This window comes from Schistocerca serialis, chromosome 3, assembly GCF_023864345.2.
Source record: "Schistocerca serialis cubense isolate TAMUIC-IGC-003099 chromosome 3, iqSchSeri2.2, whole genome shotgun sequence".
In the NCBI taxonomy this organism is placed as follows: domain Eukaryota; kingdom Metazoa; phylum Arthropoda; class Insecta; order Orthoptera; family Acrididae; genus Schistocerca; species Schistocerca serialis.
In genome coordinates, this window is record NC_064640.1 from 101,364,900 (window position 1) to 101,390,989 (window position 26,090).

The window sequence follows — 26,090 nt, forward strand, 5'->3', positions numbered from 1 at the left end:
TGGGGGGAAGCAACGTGGTTCGATGGGTGGTGGGGGGAAGCAACGTGGTTCGATGGGTGGTGGGGGGAAGCCACGTGGTTCGATGGGTGGTGGGGGGAAGCCACGTGGTTCGATGGGTGGTGGGGGGAAGCCACGTGGTTCGATGGGTGGTGGGGGGAAGCCACGTGGTTCGATGGGTGGTGGGGGGAAGCCACGTGGTTCGATGGGTGGTGGGCGGAAGCCACGTGGTTCGATGGGTGGTGGGGGGAAGCCACGTGGTTCGATGGGTGGTGGGGGGAAGCCACGTGGTTCGATGGGTGGTGGGGGGAAGCCACGTGGTTCGATGGGTGGTGGGGGGAAGCCACGTGGTTCGATGGGTGGTGGGGGGAAGCCACGTGGTTCGATGGGTGGTGGGGGGAAGCCACGTGGTTCGATGGGTGGTGGGGGGAAGCCACGTGGTTCGATGGGTGGTGGGGGGAAGCCACGTGGTTCGATGGGTGGTGGGGGGAAGCCACGTGGTTCGATGGGTGGTGGGGGGAAGCCACGTGGTTCGATGGGTGGTGGGGGGAAGCCACGTGGTTCGATGGGTGGTGGGGGGAAGCCACGTGGTTCGATGGGTGGTGGGGGGAAGCCACGTGGTTCGATGGGTGGTGGGGGGAAGCCACGTGGTTCGATGGGTGGTGGGGGGAAGCCACGTGGTTCGATGGGTGGTGGGGGGGAAGCCACGTGGTTCGATGGGTGGTGGGGGGAAGCCACGTGGTTCGATGGGTGGTGGGGGGAAGCCACGTGGTTCGATGGGTGGTGGGGGGAAGCCACGTGGTTCGATGGGTGGTGGGGGGAAGCCACGTGGTTCGATGGGTGGTGGGCGGAAGCCACGTGGTTCGATGGGTGGTGGGGGGAAGCCACGTGGTTCGATGGGTGGTGGGGGGAAGCCACGTGGTTCGATGGGTGGTGGGGGGAAGCCACGTGGTTCGATGGGTGGTGGGGGGAAGCCACGTGGTTCGATGGGTGGTGGGGGGAAGCAAAGTGGTTCGATGGGTGGTGGGGGGAAGCAAAGTGGTTCGATGGGTGGTGGGGGGAAGCAAAGTGGTTCGATGGGTGGTGGGGGGAAGCAAAGTGGTTCGATGGGTGGTGGGGGGAAGCAAAGTGGTTCGATGGGTGGTGGGGGGAAGCAAAGTGGTTCGATGGGTGGTGGGGGGAAGCAAAGTGGTTCGATGGGTGGTGGGGGGAAGCAAAGTGGTTCGATGGGTGGTGGGGGGAAGCAAAGTGGTTCGATGGGTGGTGGGGGGACAGCAGCATGGCTCGATAAGGGGCTGGGGACCAGCAGTGTGGTTCAAGTGGGTGGTGCGGGGAACCAGATGGTGGTGATACACGTGTCCATGGACAGATAGCTGTGAAATGAGGTAGGGGTGGGGAGGGGGACAAGGAGATGAGAGGAGAGGAGAGCTGTGAAACAGGGTGGAGTAGGAGCGATGTAGGAGAGCTGCAGAAAGAGTTTGGGGAGTAGCAATGATAAGACAGCTGCCGAATGAAGCAAAGAATGATGAGAAGAGAGTAGCGAAACTAGATCGGGGCAATGGGAGGATGCTGCAAAGTGAGGAGGTGGGTGATGCGAGAAGAGCTATGGAATGTGGTGGGGGTGATACCAGCATAAGTACGAAACATGGTAGGGGCGATGGGAGCAATACTATGAAATGTGGTGGGGATATACGGCAGGAGAGTGGAATATGTGGTGTGGCAAGGAGGTCATTTCAGTCGACATAAAAGTTTTCTGGGTTTGGTACCGCATCATAATGTATAAAACTACTGCTGTTTGAGAAGATGGAAAGTAGGCAGACAGTGGGACCTGAGCAAAATGCCCAGTAATAAGAGTCCAAACTGGTGAGGATAACACCAGTTAGGGAAATTCCCGCTACACCTATAGGAGGATGTCAGCCAAAAATCCACTTGATCTTTGTACATATATGTGAAAAGGAAGTATGCAGCCCTATGGTAGTGACATACTGCTGCCAACAAATGTTTCTGACATTTGATAAGGTAATGGGCCCAGGAATGAAGATGTTTAAAGGCTAAATCATGGTCAAGAGATGGATGCCATTTGGAGGGCACGACTGCGGTCTTTAATAGCCAAAGCAATTTTGGGGGGTCCATCAAGGGACAGTCTTCCGTTGGGGAGTACCCGAGAAAGAAGGACTCGCCAAAGCAGTTGGCGAAAGAATGGCGTTGGGCAAACTCTGTATGGACTCATCAGTGCCACCGTGTGGTGGAGCAGGTGGGATAGCAGCCGAAGAAATGGCATCCCAATCCGCATCAGTAAAGGCCCACCAGGGAGGGTGTCCAGGTGAGTGATACTGAAAAAAATGATATGACAATCGGAAAATGATACCTGTCGCACAAATCAGCATGAACTCCTCATTGAACAGAGGGGAGGAACCTGGGGTTACAGATAAAACAATCAATGGCTGAGATGTGTGTGGGGCTGCAGTGTTGAGGAGGCAGAGATCAAGCCCTGTGAGTAGCTCTTCAACAATGCTGCCCCAGTCTGTGATTGCAATACCATCACATAGAGTTATGAGCATTAAGATCCCCAGAGAGAAGGTCAAGGGGTGGGCGGTGGGCAGCTGTTGAAGGTGGGCAATATGATGAGGAAGCATACGAGGAGTGTCGGGGGGGGAGGGGGCGATGAAGATTGCATATCAGTACTGCAGAGTCGAAATGGATCTGAACTGCCACCACATCCTGTGGAGTATGAAGAGGAACCCAGGAACTAACAATGTCCACCCAGACCAATGTACAGACAACACAGGAGGCTCACTGAGGGCTGACGCAGTACTGGCAGAAGGCTTGGAAACTTCAAAAAGTCAGCGACTGAGTATTCCCACAATGCTAGATTCCTGCAATAGAACACAAGCTACAAAGCAGAGATAAAGGAAAAGACTGGAATTCTGGAAGGTGACAATAGTAACCACTACAGTTCCATTGGAGGAGAGTAGTACAAGAAGCTGGACAGATCTCAAATGAGCCAGAATTAGCCATTAGCTGAGTTAGTGTCCATCACCGGTAAGGACGGAGTGACATCCATGAGTGTAAAATTGGACCTGATAGAGAGGGAGGGGACGACACCCTCTGGGAAGTCAGAGGGGGGGGGGGGGGGGGGGGGCAGCAGCAGCCTCGTCCCAGGGCTTAAGCATCTTCTTTTTCTTTGGAGGCCAAGACGATGTGTGATCAGGAAGAGAACGAGCAGCCTTGAGGCCCACAGAGCGTGGGTTCAGCATCCGACCTAAAGTGACAGGCTTCTTGTCCTGGAGACAATGGGGGAGGGGGCTTCTTCTCCGGTTGAGGAGGAGTGGTTCCATGAGAGGAGGGAATGGGAACAACCTGGGAGGAGGAAATGGAAGGTGGCCCTGATGAACAGATGATGAGGAAAGGGCGCAACATAGGCATATTGTAAGAAAATAAATGCCTACGCCCATCCTTATGATCTTGTTTATTGTGAAGGTACAAACCATATAAACGCTGCATCAGATGATGGTTGGTAAGCTGACATCACAGTTACAGATAGTCTGCATCAACCAGTTATGTTGGCAACCGGTGCAGTGTATGTGTGGTTCATGATAGCCCCTTTAGCATCAACTAAGGCCTGAAGATGTCGCAATGAAGTGCTGAAACTGGCAGCTACACAGTAAATAAGATTAGGATGTCTGTAGGCATTTCATTTTCTTACAATAGTAAATGGCCCTTGTCCCCAAGACCTCCAGCTAAAAGGACGGACATACAAAAACAACATAAGCAAAGGTAGATGTTAAAGTAACGGGCCTCAGAGTAGGATACACAGTCTAGAGTTTTGAATTCCTGAATATCCTTTCCTCCTTATAGATCAGGCAATCCAGGGAGTGAGGAGAATGAAGGATGGAACAGTTCATGCACTTTGGTGGTGGGATGCATGGACTTCCCACATGGAGAGGGAGGCTGCAGTCGCCAGAAATAGGATTTGCCTCACCTTCCGTATTTCTGGATTTCCAGAAGGCTTTTGATGCTGTACCACACAAACAGCTTATAGTGAAATTGCAAACTTATGGAATATCGTCTCAGTTATGTGACTGGACTTGTGACTTCCTGTCAGAGAGGTCACAGTTTACAGTAATTGACAGAAAGTCATCGAGTAAAACAGAAGTTATTTCTAGCATTCCCCAAGGTAGTGTTATAGGCCCTTTGCTATTCTTTATCTATATAAACGATTTGGGAGACAATCTGAGCAGCCGTCTTAGGTTGTTTGCAGATGACACTCTTGTTTATCAACTAATAAAGTCACCAGAAGATCAAAACGTAATAGCAAAATGATTTAGAAAAGATATCTGAATCGAGCGAACATTGGCAGTTGACCCTACATGATGAAAAGTGTGAGGTCATCCACATAAGTGCTAAAAGGAATCCGTCAAATATAAAGGCCGTAAATACAACTAAATACCTAGGGATTAAAATTATGAACAATGTAAATTGGAAGGGACACACTGAAAATGTTGTGAGGAAGGCTAACCAAAGACTGCATTTTATTGGCAGGACACTTAGAAAATGTAACAGACCTACTAAGGAGTCTGCCTACACTACGCTTGTCCGTCCTTTAGAATACTACTGCGCGGCGAGGGATCCTTACCAGATAGGACTGAAAGAGTACATCGAAAAAGTTCAAAGAAGGGCAGCACGTTTTGCATTTTTCATTGCGACGGAATCTTCTCACAAAATTCCAATCACCAACTTTCTGCTCCAAATGTAAAAATATTTTGTTGGCACTGACCTACAAAGCGATAACAATCACCATGTTAAAATAAGAGAAATCAGAGCTCATATGGAAAGACATAGGTGTTCGTACTTTCTGCGCGCTGTACGAGACTGGAATAATAGAGAATTGTGAAGGTGGTTTGATGAACCCTCTGCCAGGCACTTAAATGTGATTTGCAAAGTATCCATGCAGATGTTGAAGTAGATGTAGACTGCGAAGACACATGATCAAAATGGAGACATTGGGAACAGCGAATGGGAGGTGGGATATAGGGCTTTATGTCGTAACGGTAATGGTAACTTAAGACTTTTCCCAGAATGGTATTCCCCTCAAAAGCCAGGATGAAAGTGCCAGAATCAATGTGATTATCCTTAGGATCTCTCTGGACTCATCGTACGAAATGAACACTGTACTGTTAGTACTGAGTTCCTTGTCAAGTTGGAGGAGGAGGTCCCTAACGAAAATAATGCCTTGAGTCATATTTAACGACTGGTGGTCAGTAAAGCTCACTGGGATGAAAGCTGTTTGGTAGCACCAAAAGTCTCCCCTTCTGTTGTGGCACCAAAAGTTTCCCCTTCCGTCCTGGAATGAACCAAGTAATGGAGAAAAGGGTTTTGTCCCAAGCCAGCAGGCCCTGCCCTCCTCCCACTGGGATGGCCAAGGAGAGAAAAGTCTAGGAAGCAAAAGTACGAGCAGATAGAGAACTGTTCCTGCCTGAGGAGACGGCTGCGAAAGAGCAGCCAGAAGTATGGAGTTTAGCACACTTCATGTTCACAGCATCTGCCCTGCCAGTGGCTCACCCCATGGGTACCACCCAGACACAGCAAGGGCCATCTGGCATGGCGGCCACTGCCGGGAGTTCCGATGCCCCAAAGAGATGAGCAACCACCCCTAGGCATATACACGAGGCAGTGACATCTCAGGAACCAGTGATGTGATCCCTGTGCTGTCAGTGGGGCCAGCCAGATTGGTACATAACAGAGCCACCACATGGACTGGCAACACAGACTGGTGATCTAGCAGAGGTGGACGGGGAGGTGAGGGGACAGCTACAGTGGGGAAGGACAGGAGAGAGAGGAACACACCCTGAGACACTAGGGAGGGAGTTCTTACCCAAATGGCTCATACAACAGAAGCAGAATTTAGAAAGGGGGATCAAACGCCAATGGCCACCACGGGAAGAAAGGGAGAGTGGAAAAACAAGATGGAAACACCAAGGGAGAAAGGGGGGGGGGGGAAGAGGGGAAGGAGTTAGGATGGGAAGGAGTGGATATTGGGAAAAGAAGGGAATGCAGCCCAGGAGAGAAGAAAGGCTGCAATACATTGGGACCCCGTGTGCACCACACATGCATCCACAAAGGAGATGTGAGATCCTTGGCAGGTGTACGATGGTATGGATGAGAAGAGAAGGGATACGGTTAACTGTTTGATGGTATAGATGAGGAGAGAAGGATTAGAGAAGATTATTGGAGGGTATGGATGAGAAGGAAAGGAAGGCTGTTGGTTGGGAAGAAAGGAAGATTACTGAATAACAATGATGATGCACTAATGGATCTGAAAAGCTTGCTGGATAGGAGGTATGAAAAAAAGTTGATTGGACAAGGGTGACGGGCAGTAAGGATTAGGAGATACGAGGTGGGGGCTGAGGAAGTGTTATTATGAATGGTATGTATGAGGAAAGCAATGGACACCCTGATGGAAGGAAGGAGATTGGGTTGCAACAATTACATACACTTGTGAGATCGAGTCTTTTTCTGAATTTAATGTGCTATTTTAGCTATAATTGTTTATCAGAATTTGTATGTTGAGTCACTTAGACCAAGATATATAGAAAATTTTATCCAGGAGCTAAGACCCCATTAGGGGTCTGCTGTGTTGCCATGTGTGTTATTGAAACATCTAAGGAACCCATATGGATCATTGTTATTTTTTCAGCTCCCAGCATTTTTATTTTGTCCCAGATGACATGACATATGAAGTAATGAATACACTACATGAACCAAATACTGATATAACCAAACAAAAGTTAGCAATCACTTGACAGTTTTAGAGAGCTTATTGGAAAGTTGTGGAAAAAGTGAACATATAATATCCAAATAATTAAAATCAATTTATGTTGTAATAATATAGTGAAATGATGGATGAAACTAATAGAAACAGTTGTTCATAAAAATGAAAGGTGTATAATCTGTATTTATCAGTGGGATGTCTGCTGTGGATACCAATGAAAGGAAGGAAGGTTGATTAGAGCATCATGTCCCTTCAAAATTGAAACTGAGGTACGGAACCAATTCAGCATATGTCTGAAAGGACTTTGGGAAACCATGATTATTATGTATGTGAATCAATCATTTTAACCAATGCAGTAGATTTCATGTATTGAGATGAACTAAGACACATTTCTCTAAGAACAACTGAAAGATTCTTCAACAGTTATTGTGCTCTTGACCTTCTGTAATGATACAGGAAACAATATTCATTTTAATTAGAGGAAAACAGTAAATCTACAATCTCTCCAACAGAAATAAATCAATGACTAAGCTAACAGCACCACATGAAGTTGCATATAGTTTACTAATGGAATTATTAAAAAAGGACCATTGCCTTAGACACAAATCTGGCAGTTACCTGAAGCAGATCTGTTGATTAGGTGCAACATGTCTTGCTGGAAATCACAGACATGGTCTGAATTTGGTGGAATCCTAGACTTGAAATACCACTCCCACCCAGCAAATTTTGTTCTGAAGATCTGAAGTATCTGTGAGACCGGTAGGCAGCTGTGCTGTACGTCTGTCACTTCATGATAGAGTAATATGACACTGTAGGTTAAAAAAAAACCGTCACTTAAGTATAATCTTCACAACACATTCCAATGGCCTGCTGTATTGTCAAGACATTTCTAATTGCTCATTTCATACTACTAAAGAAAGTTTATGTAACTGCACTATATATGAATAGTGAATCTATGAATGAGTATAGTAATTTTACACACAATTCATCTGCAAATATGTTGCAGCTACTAAATGAACATAATGCTGCATTGGAACCTTGGGCAAAAATGCATTCTTCAATGCAGCTCTGTCTGCAAATCCAGCTACAAATACAAGTCAATAACTCAATATTCTCCTAACTAGTTTTCTTTTTCTTTTTTTTCAAAGAGAATACTTTGAACAATCCCCTCCATCACACACATTCTAAGTTTTATTCTATCGTCTACAAATCTAATGTGTGTGTGTGTGTGTGTGTGTGTGTGTGTGTGTGTGTGTGTGTGTGATGGGATTTGCCTCTATGGGACATATAAAATTCAACCACTAATAGAATTTAAAATACAACCACGGATTACAGTACCTGACAGTTCACGCTGTGATAACAAAACACACAACACCTATCAATAGTGGTATTGGTAACAATTAGAGAGACATTCAATGTCTTCAGGTTTCATCAGATATGAATGTAAAAGAAATATGTACTGACTTACTTAAGCTATTGCAAATCATTTTCAAGAATAGTTTTTTTTTTTTTTTTCTCCCCATTGCTGGCACACCACTTTGTCTCCATTCATATCATCATACAGTGGTCAAAATAAATGTTGAATATTGTTTTATTTTCAAAACTGGGTGTAACAGGAAACAAAACTGATTCTGTTCTCACAGGTACAGCCCTAAGAAATCGTGAATAAGGAGGAAAATATATTTACACTTGGAAAAAAAAAAAAAAAACTAACAGAAAATTCCACTGCAAACACTATAGCTTCTTCTTACTGTAATCTTGCATAACACATGGGTTGTGAACCAACTGGTCCTCCTTGTAATTTGAGACACTTCTGAAAGCGGCTAGCATACTCTTTGCCAAGTTGCCCAGATAAGCCTGTGGGATATTGCTCAATTCCTCCACAGCACTCTCTATGATGCCCTGTGGTCTCTGATCGACAATTATAAACTGCTTATTTTAGTATGGCACATGCATTCTCAATGCAGTTGAAGTCTGGAGAACACAGGGGCCTTTTCATCTGACTGACTGTGCTCCACTAGGAAGGTGTTCAAAAAATTGTGACGATGGGGGCGTGCATTGTTGTCCACTAGCTTGAATCCCACTCCAATATGTTCACCAATGGAGCCACAATACATGCAAGGATGTCATCCTGATACTTCACACCAATCACCCTCCTCTGCAATGGTGCAAGGGGTGCCCTGCAGCCATACATGATTCCACCCCAGAACATTATTGATAAGGATGGAGGTCTAAAACACAGTAAGAGTGTAAACGATGTACTCGTTGCTTCCACACACGAATGTTACTATTGTCAGTGTGGAGAATGTTACTGGTCTCCTCAGAAAAGTGTGCTGTGTCCCACTGGTACCTAGTCCACAAAGAGTGATCTCATGCCCATGCGACACAACTCCCTCGCCAAACCAAATTTACAGGAGGAGTCTTGAAAGGTCTCTTGGCACATAATACCTACTCATGGAGTCTATTTCGTTTTGTTTGTGTTCAGACCTGCACTCCTGTAGCAGTTTGAAACTGCCACCATAGGCATGTAGCATTGTGTTGACAGTTTCTGCTTCGTTTTACACGCAGATATTGGTCATGCACATCTGTTGTTTTTCCTTCCACAGACACTGGTGTGATGATGGTCAACTGATTCTGTCACTAGAAACTTGCAGATTCTAAAGACATCATTTTGACTCAAAGTGACATTTGGTGTGACATCTACCTGTCTCATTTCTTGCTCATGTAGAGCGGCTATAAGGAGCCTGTAATTCTATGTTATTGTTCGAGCAATCCCAAAGCAACACAACTCTTATAATGACACACAGCACAAGTATTGCAATGTTTGCAGGTGACACAGCTGCCACAGACTGCAAATACCATTCCCTCAGGGTAGAAACATGGGCTGTCTCCACTATAAGAAACCAGTGTATTGATATCAGCCGGCCGGAGTGGCCGAGCGGTCCTAGGCGCTACAGTCTGGAACTGTGCAACCGTTACGGTCGCAGGTTCAAATCCTGCCTCGGGAATGAGTGTGTGTGATGTCCTTAGGTTAGTTAGGTTTAAGTAGTTCTAAGTTCTAGGGGACTGATGACCTCAGAAGTTAAAAGTCCCATAGTGCTCAGAGACATTTGAAACATTTTTATCGATATCATAACTTTTTCTGGATCACAACATTCAGTATTAAAGTTTTGACAATGTGCAACATTTATTTTAAACACTATATGATTTTTAACCCTGTAGGATACAAGCAACTATTGCTCATTCAGTGTGTCACGTGCCACAAGGTGGGCCCAGGGTCCACTAATAAAAAGACAGTCCCTCATATGGCTCCAAGGATATAGTCGAAAACTTAACATAGACCCTATAAGCTCAAGAACGGGGGGAGGGGGCAGTCACCATCTGGAAAATGACTACCTGTCTTGCCCTATACCCCCCCCCCATACATCCAAACCTGTACTATTATTAACTATTTTGCCATCAAACAAACACTGCCCCTTACGATGACACTTGGGAAAGCCACTTTAAACATTGTAACTATTATTTCAAATATTATTTTGAATGTAAAACAAGAAACTATGGTGTGTTTAACACCTAAAAAGAAAATAGGCAACTTTAGTCAGTATTACACCTTCTTAAATTAAGTAAAAGCACATGCTGAAATATCAATTGGACCAAAAATCTTGGTAAAGTCATACCTCTGTGGTTATGGTGTGATTCACAGTTTACCATTTTTATACTTGTCATTTATTTTTAACAATATTAGTGTGCATTTTCATGCAGTACTGAAAGCCACAATAAACAGAAAATAGGGTCTTGGAATTTTTATGACTTTGCTACTAACCACTATACACCTGCTATGAAGCCAAACCAAATATTCAATGTTAATTAAAACAATATATCTTGTCACAACACACTAAGCAATTTTAACTCAAGGAACAGGCATCACTGAGGCTAGGCGAGATTCAAGGGATCCCTGGGTGAATAAGTAGTCTCAAGTGCACAACCACTATGACATGTGAAGGACTGTCGCAACATCCTCTCACGATAATGAGGTTCTTGTGGGTCTCTCTAGATTTCAAATAGTGTTTAATATGTGTAGTTGGACTATTAGAATAATTTTCACTGGAGATGCATTTTGAAGCTTACAAATTGGTGAGCCATATGATTGATTAAACAAGCTCACTGCAGAATGTGAGAGCAATACAGGATAACACTGTACTGGAGAGTTATTCTACAATTATTGCACATACGTGAAGGATTATTTGACATTGTCTATAAGGCAGAAACAGGATACTGCCTGCAAAGGTGACATGCCTTCTCTTTTTACATTGACAGTCCACAAGTCACCTGGAGCTATCTGAACCCTGTTCCTTTTGGAAATGGCGAAATCCCATGGAGATGAAAGGGCACTTAAGATTGTACTTACACTATGAAAATGAGACTTACCTTGTCTTTTTGAACTCAGCAAAATTTCACAGTAGTTTAGAAATGCTTTAACTCTGGATTGTACACGGAGAAGAAAAATCACTGGTGGTACACTAGTTCAATGATTCTTGATTTGTACATACACCATCTGATCAGAAGTATTTAGTCACTCCTATGTAATGTGGAACTGATTATTAGATGTTATGAGAGGCAGACCCACGACATATAAAAGGAGGTGGGAAATAGTCGTCAGTCGAGGAGTAGTAACAGGTAACAGCAAAATCGGTCAGTAAGAAGCACTCACTGACTTCAAATGGGGACTAGTCACTGGATGTCACCTGACTAACAAATACATCAGATACAATTCAACCGTTTTAACAATGCCCACCTTGACTGCTGGTGATGTGATTGTGAAGTGGAACCCCAGAGCAATAACCACATCTAAACCATGGACAGGCAAACATCATGCACAATGCACAGGAAACATCAAGCTTTGCATAAAGTGCTCCGAGACCAGACAGACCTCATGGATGGGGATCATTGAACATTTTTGCATTGCGAAGGGTGGTTGTAAGGAATTTAAAATAGCATGAAATCAGTGGAAGGAATTACTCCTGGATTCCAAAGTACTATTAGCAGTCCACCTAGCACAATGACTGTGCGCAAGGAGATAAATACGATAGGGTACCAAGGTCGATTAGCTCCTCATCCTTCACACATTTCTATACTTAGTACAAAGTAACACTTGGGGTGGTGTAAAGAGTAATGCCACTAGACAGTGGATGACTGGAAATGAGTGATTTCAAGTGATGAAATCGTGCCATACCATGTGGTATCCAATAGAAGGGTTTGGGTTTCGCGAATTCCTGGAGAATTTTACCTGCTGTCATGCCTAGTGCCAACAGTGAAGGTGGTGATGTTATGGTGTGTAAGAGTTCTGGCTTTGCAGCCATCATATTCAGGTGCAAGAAGCTCTATTTAGAGTAGTTGAGAAGGCAGCAGTGGCAAGTTGACATACTGTCCTGTGAGGGACCAATGACAGGTGGTTTGACCGGTATGGGTATCATGAGAAAGACCGCCTAAATTGTGGTCCTTCTCCATTATTAGCTGCTGCATTCGGAAGTTGGCCGCCAAAGTGATAATTTTCTGTTGTTCATATTAGACAAGCTAAACAGCGCATTCACTAGTGTTTCAAATTAACCCTTAACTACTATCGACCGTATCTCAGACAGCTACTAATTTTTGTGTTAAGTAATTTCTCACACCCCTGCAAAGCCAAATGGACTCTTCCATAAACCTTCCTATTGGCTGTCAAGCTACACGTGCCAGCATTGTTGCTGCTCTTTGTTTCGTAATTATTAACCTTGAGAGGTCTCGCAGACGTACCATAGTGTTTGGTGCCGCGTTTTTATTGCGTGCTACTGTTTCTCCATGGCGGGGAAAGCTGGGCCTTCTGTGCAACGTATGTTATGTGAGACAGGTGTCTTCACTTGCAAGATGAGCCTCAGACATTGAAAGAAGAATTCGAAAATCGAAAAACGTGCACCTTTTGCCCTCCTCGTCTGAAGAGGAAAACAAGGTATCCATGTCAACAGCGTGGTCTTCCGATTTGTTTGGAGTGTTCCAGGAAGGTCTGCGTGAAGTGTTTGCACGTGGAAATTGGCTAAAGTATGATTCAGTGGCACATGAGAACAAATATTTAGTTTTTACTTGTAATTATAGAAGTAAAATAGTGGCAATGTTTCTCCATTCATAGACTTATGGACTGAAATATTCGCTCTACATTGCAAAGTGAGTCGTAAACTGAAAGCTGATTTCGCACACAATTTATCTTAAGTCATGCCAGATTTTTCCACCTAGTTATATTGCCAATTTGTAGTATAATGCCTCTGATGAAAATCTAAGTGTGAGTAGAGAGCTAACTATTTGCTGTTATTTTCGTAACTCAGAAAATAAAAATATACTCCAGATTTCGCTTTGTTTTCATTGTCGAAGTGTTTAAAATACCGCAGTGTTTAAAAAAATCAAATTTCTACAACAGCCACCTCTAAGAAGTGTAATGAATGACTGGAAGTCAAGAACAAAATATATATATATATATATATATATATATATATATATATATATATATATATATATATATATATACAGCAAAATTCTGGTTTGATATATAAAATAGAAAAATGCGGTCTGTGAGACCCCTCCATACTAATTGTGTTCCTGTGAATGACCATAGTAGTTAAGGGTTAAAACATCTCTCAATAGCTTAAGTTCATTCCATTATTTCACAAGCATTAATTCGCGGCCTACGTCCTGTTTTCTGCGCAAATGACAACCACTGTAGGAGACCGCAGGTTGGTGAACATTTATTAGAACTTATGCATTCCACTCAGGGCGGTGGACGCCCATAGGCACCTCGCGTATACTGCAATCTTCGTACAAATGAGATCAGTAACAAGGCATCTGTGGTAACACAGAGGAGGTACGAAGGAAATTTTCGAGAGAAAGGGGTTTATAACATGCACGTATATATTATCCTCTCCCCCCCCCCCCCCCTGCCTCTCTTTTTTAACTTGCGTAGACGCCATCCCTGGTGGGGAAATCACTTAAGTCGAAGTGCTTTTGGAATTATGAGGCTAGATTTTATTAGCGAGAACTGTGAACTATAACCGACCAGCGAACTGTGTCAAAACTGTGATACGTGTGAACTGTAAATTACAAGAGAGCTGCATAAGAACTGTGATACTTAGGCTTGGAATTGTGTTTGTGCTGTTTTTGAACTTTTGTTGGGTGTAATAACTGATGCTGCAAAATCAAGTTTTTTGTGATCGTGAAAGTAGTATCGGTAAAAAGTAGGAAAGGGAAGTGCAAAGAGAATAAAAGTTAACGTTTTCTGCGCCGTTCACAGGTTTACGTTAAAATTCTTCACTTCTAGACTGTGAATGCTACGAGACGGCGCCGCGTGCGGAGCAGCGTCATGCAGCCACCGACAACAGGTGCGGCGGTGGCGGCGGCAAGCAGCGGCCGGCGCAGTTAGCAGTACATGTCGCGTTTGAAGTGCCAGCTTCAGCACAACCCGACAGCAGCGGCAATACACCGAGGAAGAAACGTAGTGTAAGTGTTGCGCTTAAATACATAATAGTCCAAGATTTGTAATAGGAAAAACAGTATTAGTATAATGTCTGGGGAAAAGCAAGGAAGTCAGTTTACACTATGCCAACTCAGGATGATTATCAGGAAATAAAGTGTATGCTGAAATTAATTTTGCAAGAACAAAAGCAGCACAAAAAGAAAATAAGGAGACACGACAAGAATATAAGGGGGACTTAAGAAAACCACAAAAAGAATATACGGAGGTATTAAGAAAAACTCAACACATACAAGGGGTTAAAAGAAGTCAATGTAGCAATAGCTCAAATTAACGGTAAGTCCAATGCTTTGGAACGAAAGTATACAAATCTTGAAGCTAAAACCGAGGCATGTAGCGGGAAAACATATAATGAAACAAAAGAATTTGCTAAAAAAATTGGAAGTTTGTAAGGAAACAGAGCAAAAAGTGCTTCCTGAGATGCAAGACAAAACAGTTAATCAAATTAAACAAAAAGTAGAAATTTGGTGTGAACAAGAAATAAAGAAAGGTATTACAATGAAATGAACACCCTTAGCTGCTTACAGGCGTTGAATACGTCAACGGGGACAGATGAAAATGTGTGCCCCGAACGGGACTCGAACCCGGGATCTCCTGCTTACATGGCATACGCTCTATCCATCTGAGACACAGAGGATAGTGCGACTGCAGGGATTTATTTATCTCTGGCACGCCTCCCTGGAAACCCACATTCTCAACGTATTGTCCCGCACTACATTCGTAGTGCCCCCGCCCATTATACTCATTACTCGCGGCGCGTTGCCGATTCCCGTAAGAGTTCGGGCACTGTTTGTGCATTCGCACAGAAGAAGAAGAAGATGGTCAAGTGGCCGGTGAGCCTTAACTATATATACAGGGTGTTACAAAAAGGTATGGCCAAACTTTCAGGAAACATTCCTCACACACAAAGACAGAAAATATGTTATGTGGACATGTGTCCGGAAACGCTTACTTTCCATGTTAGAGCTCATTTTATTACTTCTCTTCAAATCACATTAATCATGGAATGGAAACACACAGCAACAGAACGTACCAGCGTGACTTCAAACACTTTGTTACAGGAAATGTTCTAAATATCCTCCGTTAGCGAAGATACATGCATCCACCCTCCGTCGCATGGAATCCCTGATGCGCGGATGCAGCCCTGGAGAATGGCGTATTGTATCACAGCCGTCCACAATACGAGCACGAAGAGTCTCTACATTTGGTACCGGGGTTCGCAGACAAGAACTTTCAAATGCCCCCATAAATGAAAGTCAAGAGGGTTGAGGTCAGGAGAGCATGGAGGCAATGGAATTGGTCCGCCTCTACCAATCCATCGGTCACCGAATCTGTTGTTGAGAAGCGTACGAACACTTCGACTGAAATGTGCAGGAGCTCCATCGTGCATGAACCACATGTTGTGTCGTACTTGTAAAGGCACATGTTCTAGCAGCACAGGTAGAATATCCCGTATGGAATCATGATAACGTGCTCCATTGAGCGTAGGTGGAAGAACATGGGGCCCAATCAAGACATCACCAACAATGCCTGCCCAAACGTTCACAGAAAATCTGTGTTGATGACGTGATTGCACAATTGCGTGCGGATTCTCGTCAGTCCACACATGTTGATTGCGAAATTATACAATTTGATCACATTGGAATGAAGCCTCATCAGTAAAGAGGACATTTGCACTGAAATAAGGATTGACACGTTGTTGGATGAACCATTCGCAGAAGTGTACCCGTGGAGGCCAATCAGCTGCTAATAGTGCCTGCACACGCTGTACATGGTACGGAAACAACTGGTTCTCCCGTAGCACTCTCTATACAGTGACGTGGTCAACGTTACCTTGTACACCAGCAACTTCTCTGACGCTGACATTAGGGTTATCGTCAACTGCACGAAGAATTGCCTCGTCCATTGCAGGTGTCCTCGTCGTTCTAGGTCTTCCCCACTCGCGAGTCATAGGCTGGAATGTTCCGTGCTCCCTAAGACGCCGATCAATTGCTTCGAACGTCTTCCTGTCGGGACACCTTCGTTCTGGAAATCAGTCTCTATACAAACGTACCGCAACACGGCGATTGCCCCGTGCTAATCAATATATCAAATGGGCATCTGCCAACTCCGCATTTGTAAACATTGCACTGACTGCAAAACCACGTTCGTGATGAACACTAACCTGTTGATGCTACGTACTGACGTGCTTGATGCTAGTACTGTAGAGAAATGAGTCGCATGTCAACACAAGCACCGAAGTCAACATTACCTTCCTTCAATTGGGCCTTCCGGACACATGTCCACATAACATCTTTTCTTTATTTGTGTGCGAGGAATGTTTCCTGAAAGTTTGGCCGTACCTTTTTGTAACACCCTGTATAAAGAAGGGTATTGTTCACGTAAGCGACGTAGGAAATTAAGCTAATGCTTTTAAATTCGATCAATTTTCTAGTAAGGGAACTATACACCCACTAGCATTCATTAGACATCATTCCTGAAAACCTGACAGAACAATAAAAAATCGAATTCGTGGCCACTAAGTTAGAAGGAGAAGCAATATCACAGGCGACAAGGGTCAGTAACACATTTAAAGCATATACAGAATTTGTTCAAGCATTCTTGAATCAATAGTGGTTTGGCTGCACACAAAACGGAGCAGGAGGTGAAATATTTCTAGACAAAAATTTTGATGGTGGAAAAGTCATTACACCACAAACGGATAGGAGTAAGGTACTAAAAGGTCCCGTACCAAAGTTCACTGGCGTCAGATAATAATAAACATGGACTTGACAGCCAGCCTCTGTCAAAAGCCGCTAGCAAAAAATGGTCAAATGTATCCAGTATTCGTTTATGGGAGACAGAGCTATCAGTTCAGTTCAACAAAGCATCATATGGGGGTAGATTACGTGGTTGAATCTGAGAAAGTTTTGAATTAAGTGCCTCTTCCTACCACGGAAAAACCGTCACAAAAATTATTAGATGAAATGTCAATCAGCGACATGAAAAAAAAATGTTATGAATACGAATCACAGGGGACAATAACATTCTTTGTATTGCTAGGTAATTGACGATTGCGAGGTGCCTGTGTTAGCTGACAGCATACTTCATTTTCTTTTCTTGCTGTTAGTTCTTCCCCTCCTTTCATTCAGATTTTTTTTTTATTAACATTCTTCACTATCAAGATCAAGACGAGCAAATTTTCTTACACTGAATGTGGCAACAAAGAAACAAGCTATGACAAAAACAAAGTAACCCAGCAGAATAAACATCTGCATACCACAGATTAAAAAAAAAAAAGACATTTACTAGAGTTATGTGGGCAGATCCAAGCATACAAAGTATAGGATTACAGACACACCAGCAAGAGAACACGGTACACAGTTACAACAAGACACCAGAACCATATTAAAGTACAAAAAACAACATCATATAAAGCTTGTAGTGGAACATTTTTTAAATGTTTATAACAACGATGCATAAACCTTTACGTTTGAAAATATTTTAAGAATAAGAAAACAAGACGAGGGCTATTACACATATAACACAGATGAAATAACGCACAAAAATAAACTGGAAACTGCTAAAGAAGAGGACGACACTAAACCTGGTAAGTTAATATGACAACGTACAATAGAAGCAATTCTGGTGACAAAAATAATGGAAATAATTAAATGATTTACAGATTGTGTCAAAACAGACATATCGTTCATCTAAAGTATGAATTGAAATGGCTTCTGCTGTTATGAATTATGATACATTGCTAGGCTAGGAATAGTCCTGCCAAAGAGGTTTGTGATAAAAGGAGAAGTGTGGTTACTAGGTGCCGGTGTAGAACAAGGGAGTAATTTTGTCGACATAAGACAACACTAAAATGGAAATCTCTTAAAAGACATAAACATAGTAAATAAGGTTTAAATAGAACGCCACGTAATATGAAGTACGGAGAGTAAAAACACACACTGGTTTTAAATACGAAAGGAATTTGGTTAAAGGTCTATCTAAGAATAAGGTAATTAGCTCCTACATATTACAAAGTCGCATACTGTTCGTATATGAAAGTCAGTAGAAAATACACGGTCATTACATAAATAGAGTTCCACTATTACTTTTTGTAGCAACAGTGGCACCCAAATGTAGGAGGAATGAAGCAACGATTTGATAAATGTTCTCTCGATGTATCTGTGAATCGCAATTGTAAGCCTCTGTAGGTAAGATTTAAAGAGCATAGTAGGTGACGCCGGCTAGCGTCGTGAGTCATTTGCGAAGCAAGTCAGTAGTAACAGATGGTGCGAGCAAGCACAGAGCTCTTAAAGAATGGGAACGCCCACAGAGCTCTTAAAGAATGGGAAGGGCAATGTCCCAGTTGTATGTAGCTACAGCTGTGACTAAAACAAAAACATTGGTGAACCACTGTCGTAATACGATGTAAACAGTGGCACTGTTTATAAACACTCAAAATGAAATCAAAAAATTACGTATTATGTATTCATATTGTATGAAAACACGTTTATTTAAAATATGTTTAAATTTACAACCAAACTAATTTAAGGCATTTCGTATTGTTTCATAGAATTGTATTGGAGTTGTATGCTGAGGTTGGGAGAAAGTATTGACAGTTGTTGAACTTAACACCATTTTGGAAATTCTAAAGTTTCACAACGCGAGACCACATCATGAACAACACAATAATCAGTATGGGTTGCTGTTGTGGGCAGCTTGCGTGTTTTCTGGTAAAAGGTGTGAGTGTAATGTTCTTCCATTTCCACGTACTTGTGAAATATATAGGTGTTTTGTTTATTTTATTTGTAACCATGTGAAGTGGACATTTTAAAGACGCTTCATATGTAAATAAGTGCAGAACGGCAAGGTGCCGACATAATAGGGAGGAAAAGTGTGAAGTGTGATGAATGTTTCATCAAATTGAAAGGCTAGCAATGCGCCAATAGTAACTGCGTAGCAGTCTAAGTTCTTGAAATATATTTGGTTGGACTGAATGGACGCCAATGCGAGGATAGTAGTGTTATACGAGCAGCTCGGTCAGTTTACAGAACGGCAACGTGCCAAAAGTGAGTAACAAAGTAAATTCTTCACAAGGAATATCTTTTTGAATATTATGGACGGCAATACGCCGATAGTAGCTTAACAGCACCTTAAAATATTGGGAATTAAACTTGCCTAGGAGACGGTGGACTGCTATACAGTATTCTAGCAGAAATGAGAGATTGTAAGTAATAAAACCATATCAACAACGTAAGGGTGCATAATAATACTACTTTGACAATCTTTACTATAAAAAGAATAATGTAATTAGTATAGAAAATGTTACTAAGGATTAACGATTTCGGTGTATAAGATTATACATGAATTTACTGAGGGTAACAACTAATTGTTTCTAATCACAAAAGACTTAAGTCTATGATTATATGGGTTGATTAATAATCTGAGAATGAAAAAAATATAAAGCAGATTCAATTTTTGGAAAACAATAAAAAATTTAAAGTGTAGTGGAATGGTATGGCTCTTGAGAGACGATAGCTGAAAAATTTATACAGATTTGAGTAAAAATTTGCTTATTTCCCAAATTGATTGTTGTCTGCAAGAACATCCCAATTTTTTGAAATCTCTGAAGGAGAAGGCTTTCCACCCATAATATTCAGGTACAAGAAGCTCTTTTAGAGCAGTTGAGAAGGCAGCAGTGGCAAGTTGACAAACTGTCCTGTGAGGTACCGATGGCAAGTGGTTTGATCGGTACGGGTATCGTGAGAAAGACCGCCTAAATTGCGATCCTTCTCCGTTATTGGCTGCTGCGTTCAGCAGTTGCGCGCCAAAGTGATAATTTTCTGTTGTTAATATTAGGCAAATTAACAGCGTTTTTACTAGCGTTTCAAATTAAAACATTCTCAATAACGTGCGTTCATGGTTATATGGACATGTAGTTGTTAAGAGTGTGATAGTAATTAAGGAAATACGCAATTCATTATTTTGTTAAACAATGGAAATTATTTGTGACTCTAAAGTGGAATGTAATTGTACGGTTTCTCGTGCTCTGCCAACAAAAAGCGAGTGGCATTCCATATAAACAAACTAATTTGAAATTTATTTATTCACATAATATCAATTCCTAAAAGTTTCTTACAGCCTCAAGATAATGGATTCACAACCTACGTGCTGTTTTCTGCGCAGGATACAACAACTGTAGGACACCGCAGGTTGGTGAACATTTATTAGAACTTATGCATTCCATCCAGGGTGGTGGAAGCAAATACTCGCCTCGTGCGTAGTGCAATCTAAGTACAAATGAGGTGACACGTCATCTGTGGTAACACGGAGGAGGTATGAAGGAGAGAAATTTTCGAGACAAAGGGATTTATAATTCGCACATATATACCATCCTCTCTATCTCTGCTTCTCTTTTTCAACTTGCCGTAGGTGTGGTCCTTTTATTGCACTTAAGAAAATGTTAAATACGGAAGGATATGAACACATTTTACAACACTGTGGACTGTGACGGTAGACAAACAATATGAAGATGACGACTGACTGTATCAGAATGAGAATGCACCCAACCACAAAGAATCGTCTGTGAGGCAATGTTTTGTGGACAACAACAGCCCTAAAATTAACTGATCTATCCAGTGTCCGACCTGAACACTATGGAACACCTTTGGGACCAGTTAGAATGTCAAGATCACTCCAGAACTAACGTTTAACATCACTACCTTCTCTGGTTTTGGCTCTTGAGGAAGAAAGGGCTTCCGTTACTCCACAGACATTCAGACACATCACTGAAAGTGTCCCCTGCAGAGTTCAAGCCATGGTAAAGACATAGGGTGAGCACACACTGTAATGTTTGGTGCTTCTGCAGTACTGAAGCCGATCTACAGATAACTTGTTACACATCACACATAGCACTGTTATGCTATTTTTTCTAAACAAATAACAGGAGTGGAATTGTTTGTGGCTGACAAAGAGGAAAGTCTCTATCATCGTAGCTTGAAACTTGTTTTGATGTATCTTGGCTCAGATGAGGGGCTAGGTTTCATTTTGAATTTCCTTACTGCAACACTATTCCACTACTCAGTAAGATCATCTACTAAAATAGTAGCCCAGCTGATATAGTATGAGTTGCTCAATACGTGTCTTCTAGAGAAATATTTTACACCACTGGAGTTTAATCAATTATTATTATTCCAGCACAAAAACGTGTAGAATATTTTGTGTTTCAGCCGAAATAAATGTTACCAGTCCTTGTTTGAGTCATTCGCAAATGCAAGTTCACAACCCTCATTTGATGTTAGCACAATACGTATTAAGAAGTTGTGGCCTCAAGAGTAGCAGCCAAAGAGAGGTGAAGGGTGCAGGGAGCCTGCGACAGTAGTGAGGAAGGGATTGAAAAGATGGTGAGGAGGGACAGAGAGCGAGGGATGTTGGCACGGAAAATGGACAGGAAGGGTAGGGAGAGGGAGAGGGAGTGGCAGAGAAGTAACAGACGAAGGGGGGAATGCGGCAGACGGGAGCGAGGGGGTCAGACGGGAGCGTGGGTGGGAGGACAAGCGGCAGACTGGTGCGCTTGGGGGGGGGGGGGGAGGAGACGTGGGCGAGAGGCGGGGGGGGGGGGGAGGACGCGGGCGAGAGCGGAGAGGGTGGGCAGACGCGGGCGAGAGGGGCGGAAACGCGGGCGCCGGCGGGCGAGAGGGGCGGTAACGCGGGCGCCGGCGGGCGAGAGGCGGGGGGGAAACGCGGGCGCCGGAGGGAGGAGACGCTGCCTTCGGCGTCGGCGGGAGAAAGGGAGGTGGGAGACGCTGCCCTCGGCATCGGCGGGCGGGAGGGGGTGGGAGACGCGGCCGCCGGCGTCGGCAGGCGGGGGAGACGCCGGCGTCGGCAGGCGGGGAGACGCCGGCGTCGGCAGGCGGGGGAGACGCCGGCGTCGGCAGGCGGGGAGACGCCGGCGTCGGCAGGCGGGGGAGACGCCGGCGTCGGCAGGCGGGGGAGACGCCGGCGTCGGCAGGCGGGGGAGACGCAGCCGTCGGCGGGTGGGAGGGGGGGGGGGAGACGCGGCCGCCGGCGTCGGCGGGTGGGAGGGGGGGGGGGGAGACGCGGCCGCCGGCGTCGGCGGGCGGGAGGTGGGAGACGCTGCCCTCGGCATCGGCGGGAGGGAGGGGGGGGTGAAGTGGCCGCCGGCGTCGGCGGGCGGGAGGGAGGGAGGGCGTGGGAGACGCGGCCGCCGGCGTGGGCGGGCGGGAGGGGGTGGGAGACGCGGCCGCCGGCGTGGGCGGGCGGGAGGGGGTGGGAGACGCGGCCGCCGGCGTCGGCGGGCGGGAGGGGGGGGGACGCGGCCGCCGGCGCCCCGGCGGGCGGGAGGGGGGGAGACGCGGCCGCCGGCGTCGGCGGGCGGGAGGGGGGGGGAAGGCTGCGGAGGGCAGGAGGGGGGAGACGCGGCCGCCGGCTGCGGCGGCAGGAGGGGGGAGACGCGGCCGCCGGCTGTGGCGGCAGGAGGGGGGAGACGCGGCGGCCTGCTGCGGCGGGCAGGAGGGGGGAGACGCGGCGGCCTGCTGCGGCGGGCAGGAGGGGGGGACGCGGCCGCCAGCGTTGGCGGGCGAGCGGCTGCAGCCTAGGGAGGGAGCCACGGCTGGTGGCGTTGAGGGGGGGTAGCGGTACGCAGTCGCGGGCGAGGGGGGGGGGAGATGGACCGCTAGATGGAGGAGACCAGAGGGCAGGAGGCGTGACCACCGCCGCCAGCCGGTGAGGGGGCAGATGCGAGTGACAGCAGTGTTGGCGGTGGGGGAGAGGAGGCAGGGGACAGCAGTGTTTGGGGGAGAGGGAGGCAGGGGATGGCAGTGTTGGGAGTGGGAGATGTACAGGAGGCAGACGGTCAGACAGTAAGGGATCAGAAAGCACAGAGGAAGAGGGTAAAGAGGGTGAGAGGCAGCACGGGGAACACAACCAAAGATGACCTACGCTCTAGTCTCTCCCTTGTGAAAAACCACAGAAAACAGAGTTAATGTCACCTGACCTGCTGGTTAGTCATTTATTATCCTGCTGCATTCCCATTATGTTATTTGAAGACAAGTTATTTACTACTTCACTAATGTTACCCCATCACAGTGCCCTCAGGATCATATACAACTCTGCATCAAAAATTATTTGTATGGCCCCCCCCAAAAAAAAAAAAAAAAAAAAAAAAAAAAAAAAAAAAAAAAAAAAAAAAAAAAAAAAAGCGACTGAACATCCAACAGCAACCCACTATTTACGCCCGCCCTCCCATCCACGTAAAGAACAGTAATGTTGTGATCCTCAGCAAATTCAAATATCTGTTTAAAATATACATAAAGAGTACAACATCTCTTGTACTCTTGAAAATTTCAAAACTGAACTGAGCCTATTTAACAATGAAGGTAGGAACTTCCTTGAATATGATAAAGCATTTAAATCAGTTACATCTAAAAGCTAAGTTACTGCTTTGCTTGGTTGCCAAGTGGGCTGCTTGTTGTTCTCCGAGCTACGAACTCATGTCAAACAGGTGAATGAGTAACTGTTCTGTGCAGTGGCGTTGCTGATGCTGACTGAATTTTGTACAAATATTACACCATGAGTAGCTAGCTAACTGCCTTATGATGGGAAGAAACAGTTCACTTGCCTCTGCACCGAGACAGAGAATTTAAGCTTGTTCTGTAAACCTTTACTGACATACATGAACAAACCACATGGTCGTAGTGTACATAGGATCAAACAAACGTTCAATAGAAATTCAAGATTCAAGTTCTATCTACATCCTCAAGTCCTATCATTGTCGTGGTTCCAACCAGTAAATGTTTTCACCTCCGGAGGTCTTAGATGTAGGAATCATGTGACATTCTCAACAGAAAATTTGACCAGGAACCTCGCTGATATTTTAAAATCAAGAATAGCGTCTTACACATACCATTGTTAGTCTCTCTCTCTCTCTCTCTCTCTCTCTCTCTCTCTCTCTCTCTCTCTCTCTCTCTCTAATACAACTGCATTTTGCTCACTGCTAGAGGCTCCAAACAGTAATCAACAGCTGATGTTCTAGTGTACTGGATGATGTGTGTAAGTACAAATAAAATCAATAAATTTTTATTGTAGATTTCATGTTTTTTCTTGCAAGAGCAAACACTGAATGACAGCATCCTACTGGATAGTTGTTTGCACCTCAATTGAAATAGAATTACTCAGAGATAAGCTATTTTAGACATGTTGGTAACTGCCAATGAAAACATCTGTCAGTTTTTAAAGGGTGCATTCTGAATCCATAAAGGGAGCAGCTGACGAGTGTCTCAGTTTCAAGGACCCACCATAGACAATGGATCGCATTTCATTACATGGTCTTCCCTGTGCAATTCAAAGCAACAGTGTGATAGGTACTGGTACATGTAGGAGTCTGTCCTGATTTTATCAGAGGGATTAGATCAGCTTCCAAAGAGCTGCACTAATTTCCCACAAACCAATTTTTATTGGGAAAAAATGTGAAGAGTCTAGCCCTGATTTATTGTTTGCCATTACACAGATTATCACCACAAAAAGAAATAGGTGTATGATTCCAGTTGGTGGAACTCAATTCCAATGGCTCCATTCCCCATGTTGTCTTTTATGGTGCCAGGAAGTGAGGTCCTGCATATCAATAGTTGTTAATTAACAAAAAATAATCTGCTATTACCAATGTCACTTCAACAAGCGAAGTACAAAGTGTTCACATCCTTTCAATACTACAATAACTAGCATTTATATGTCTTTACCACAGGTCCTTCTGGTAGATTCCCATTGATCCTGATTGGTTTTTCAAGGCAAATATACATTAAATTCATGGATTTCTGTTATGTCTTCCGGTTTCTTTAATTACTTACTGAGCTTTGCCTCTTGCTCCATGAAAGCTGCAATGTTTTCTGCTGAAGGTCTGTAACTGAACTTTCGGAGTTGTCTGCCAGACCTTCACAGCATGGTGGCATTTCTCATCATACAATGGGACAGTCTGTCTTCTGAACTTACATACGTTTCATCAGCTTAGTAAACCAGCCTGATGATTGTGATCCAACATGTCAGCCACACAGTCATGGTATTCAAACAAAGCTGCCTGAACAATGTCCAATTCAACCTCAAGAGCAGGTATTTTAAGTGGCCTTTTGATCATTGCTCTTTCAGGGAAGTCAAACCATATCTGAACTGGTCACTTGAGAACAGGTAATTACTAACAACAGTCCACATAAGGAAGCAAGCAAACATCCACACAAGCAGATGAGCATAAGGAGGGGTAAATAGCTAAAATTGGCAGTATTCCAGTGCTGACGTACATCCCCCGTCTTCTTTTCAAGAGACAAATTGCCTCTTCGAGAATTAAATGCTAGTGACAGATGTTGGTAAAGTCCCATAGCACACTGTGGGCACTAATATCCAGGATGAGAAGGAATGTATGGGGCAGTTGTCAGTGTATCTCCAGGTGTCTATCAGGTCATGCAACAAAAATTATTAATAGTAAACCATTATTTTCATTAACACTGTCAGACAGCACTCACTTTTAATTCAGTTGTAAGTGGAAAAGGTGAGGAGAGTTCTTTTTCCATTAGCAAACACAGCAACCCCAGCTCTAGCCCTATCACCACCAAAGATCATCCGTTTCACACCAAATGTAGCACCTAACTACAAGCGTGTTCGTATTTTTAAAATGTGTCTTCTAAGGACACAAAGCACAAGTTATTCACTGTATAAAAAGGTTCAGTTCTTCCACATGTGTCCTGGATCCACAGATATTCCACTGAACCATGACAGACA

At 44.3% G+C, this 26,090-nt stretch overlaps 1 protein-coding gene across 3 annotated transcripts in view; it reads right to left on the reverse strand.

The window, feature by feature from the left end:
* The window catches only part of LOC126469768 (transcriptional activator protein Pur-beta), a 345,938-nt gene that overhangs the window by 305,741 nt on the left and 14,107 nt on the right, over nucleotides 1-26,090 (reverse strand). The window contains exon 2 of one of the 3 annotated variants that reach the window (XM_050096991.1): nucleotides 7,388-7,578. The exons of the other annotated variants lie outside the window; for them this stretch is intronic. Coding sequence (XP_049952948.1) covers nucleotides 7,388-7,418 — 31 coding nt within the window. The 5' untranslated portion in view covers nucleotides 7,419-7,578. The remainder of the gene's footprint in view (nucleotides 1-7,387; nucleotides 7,579-26,090) is intronic. 3 annotated transcript variants of the gene reach the window in all.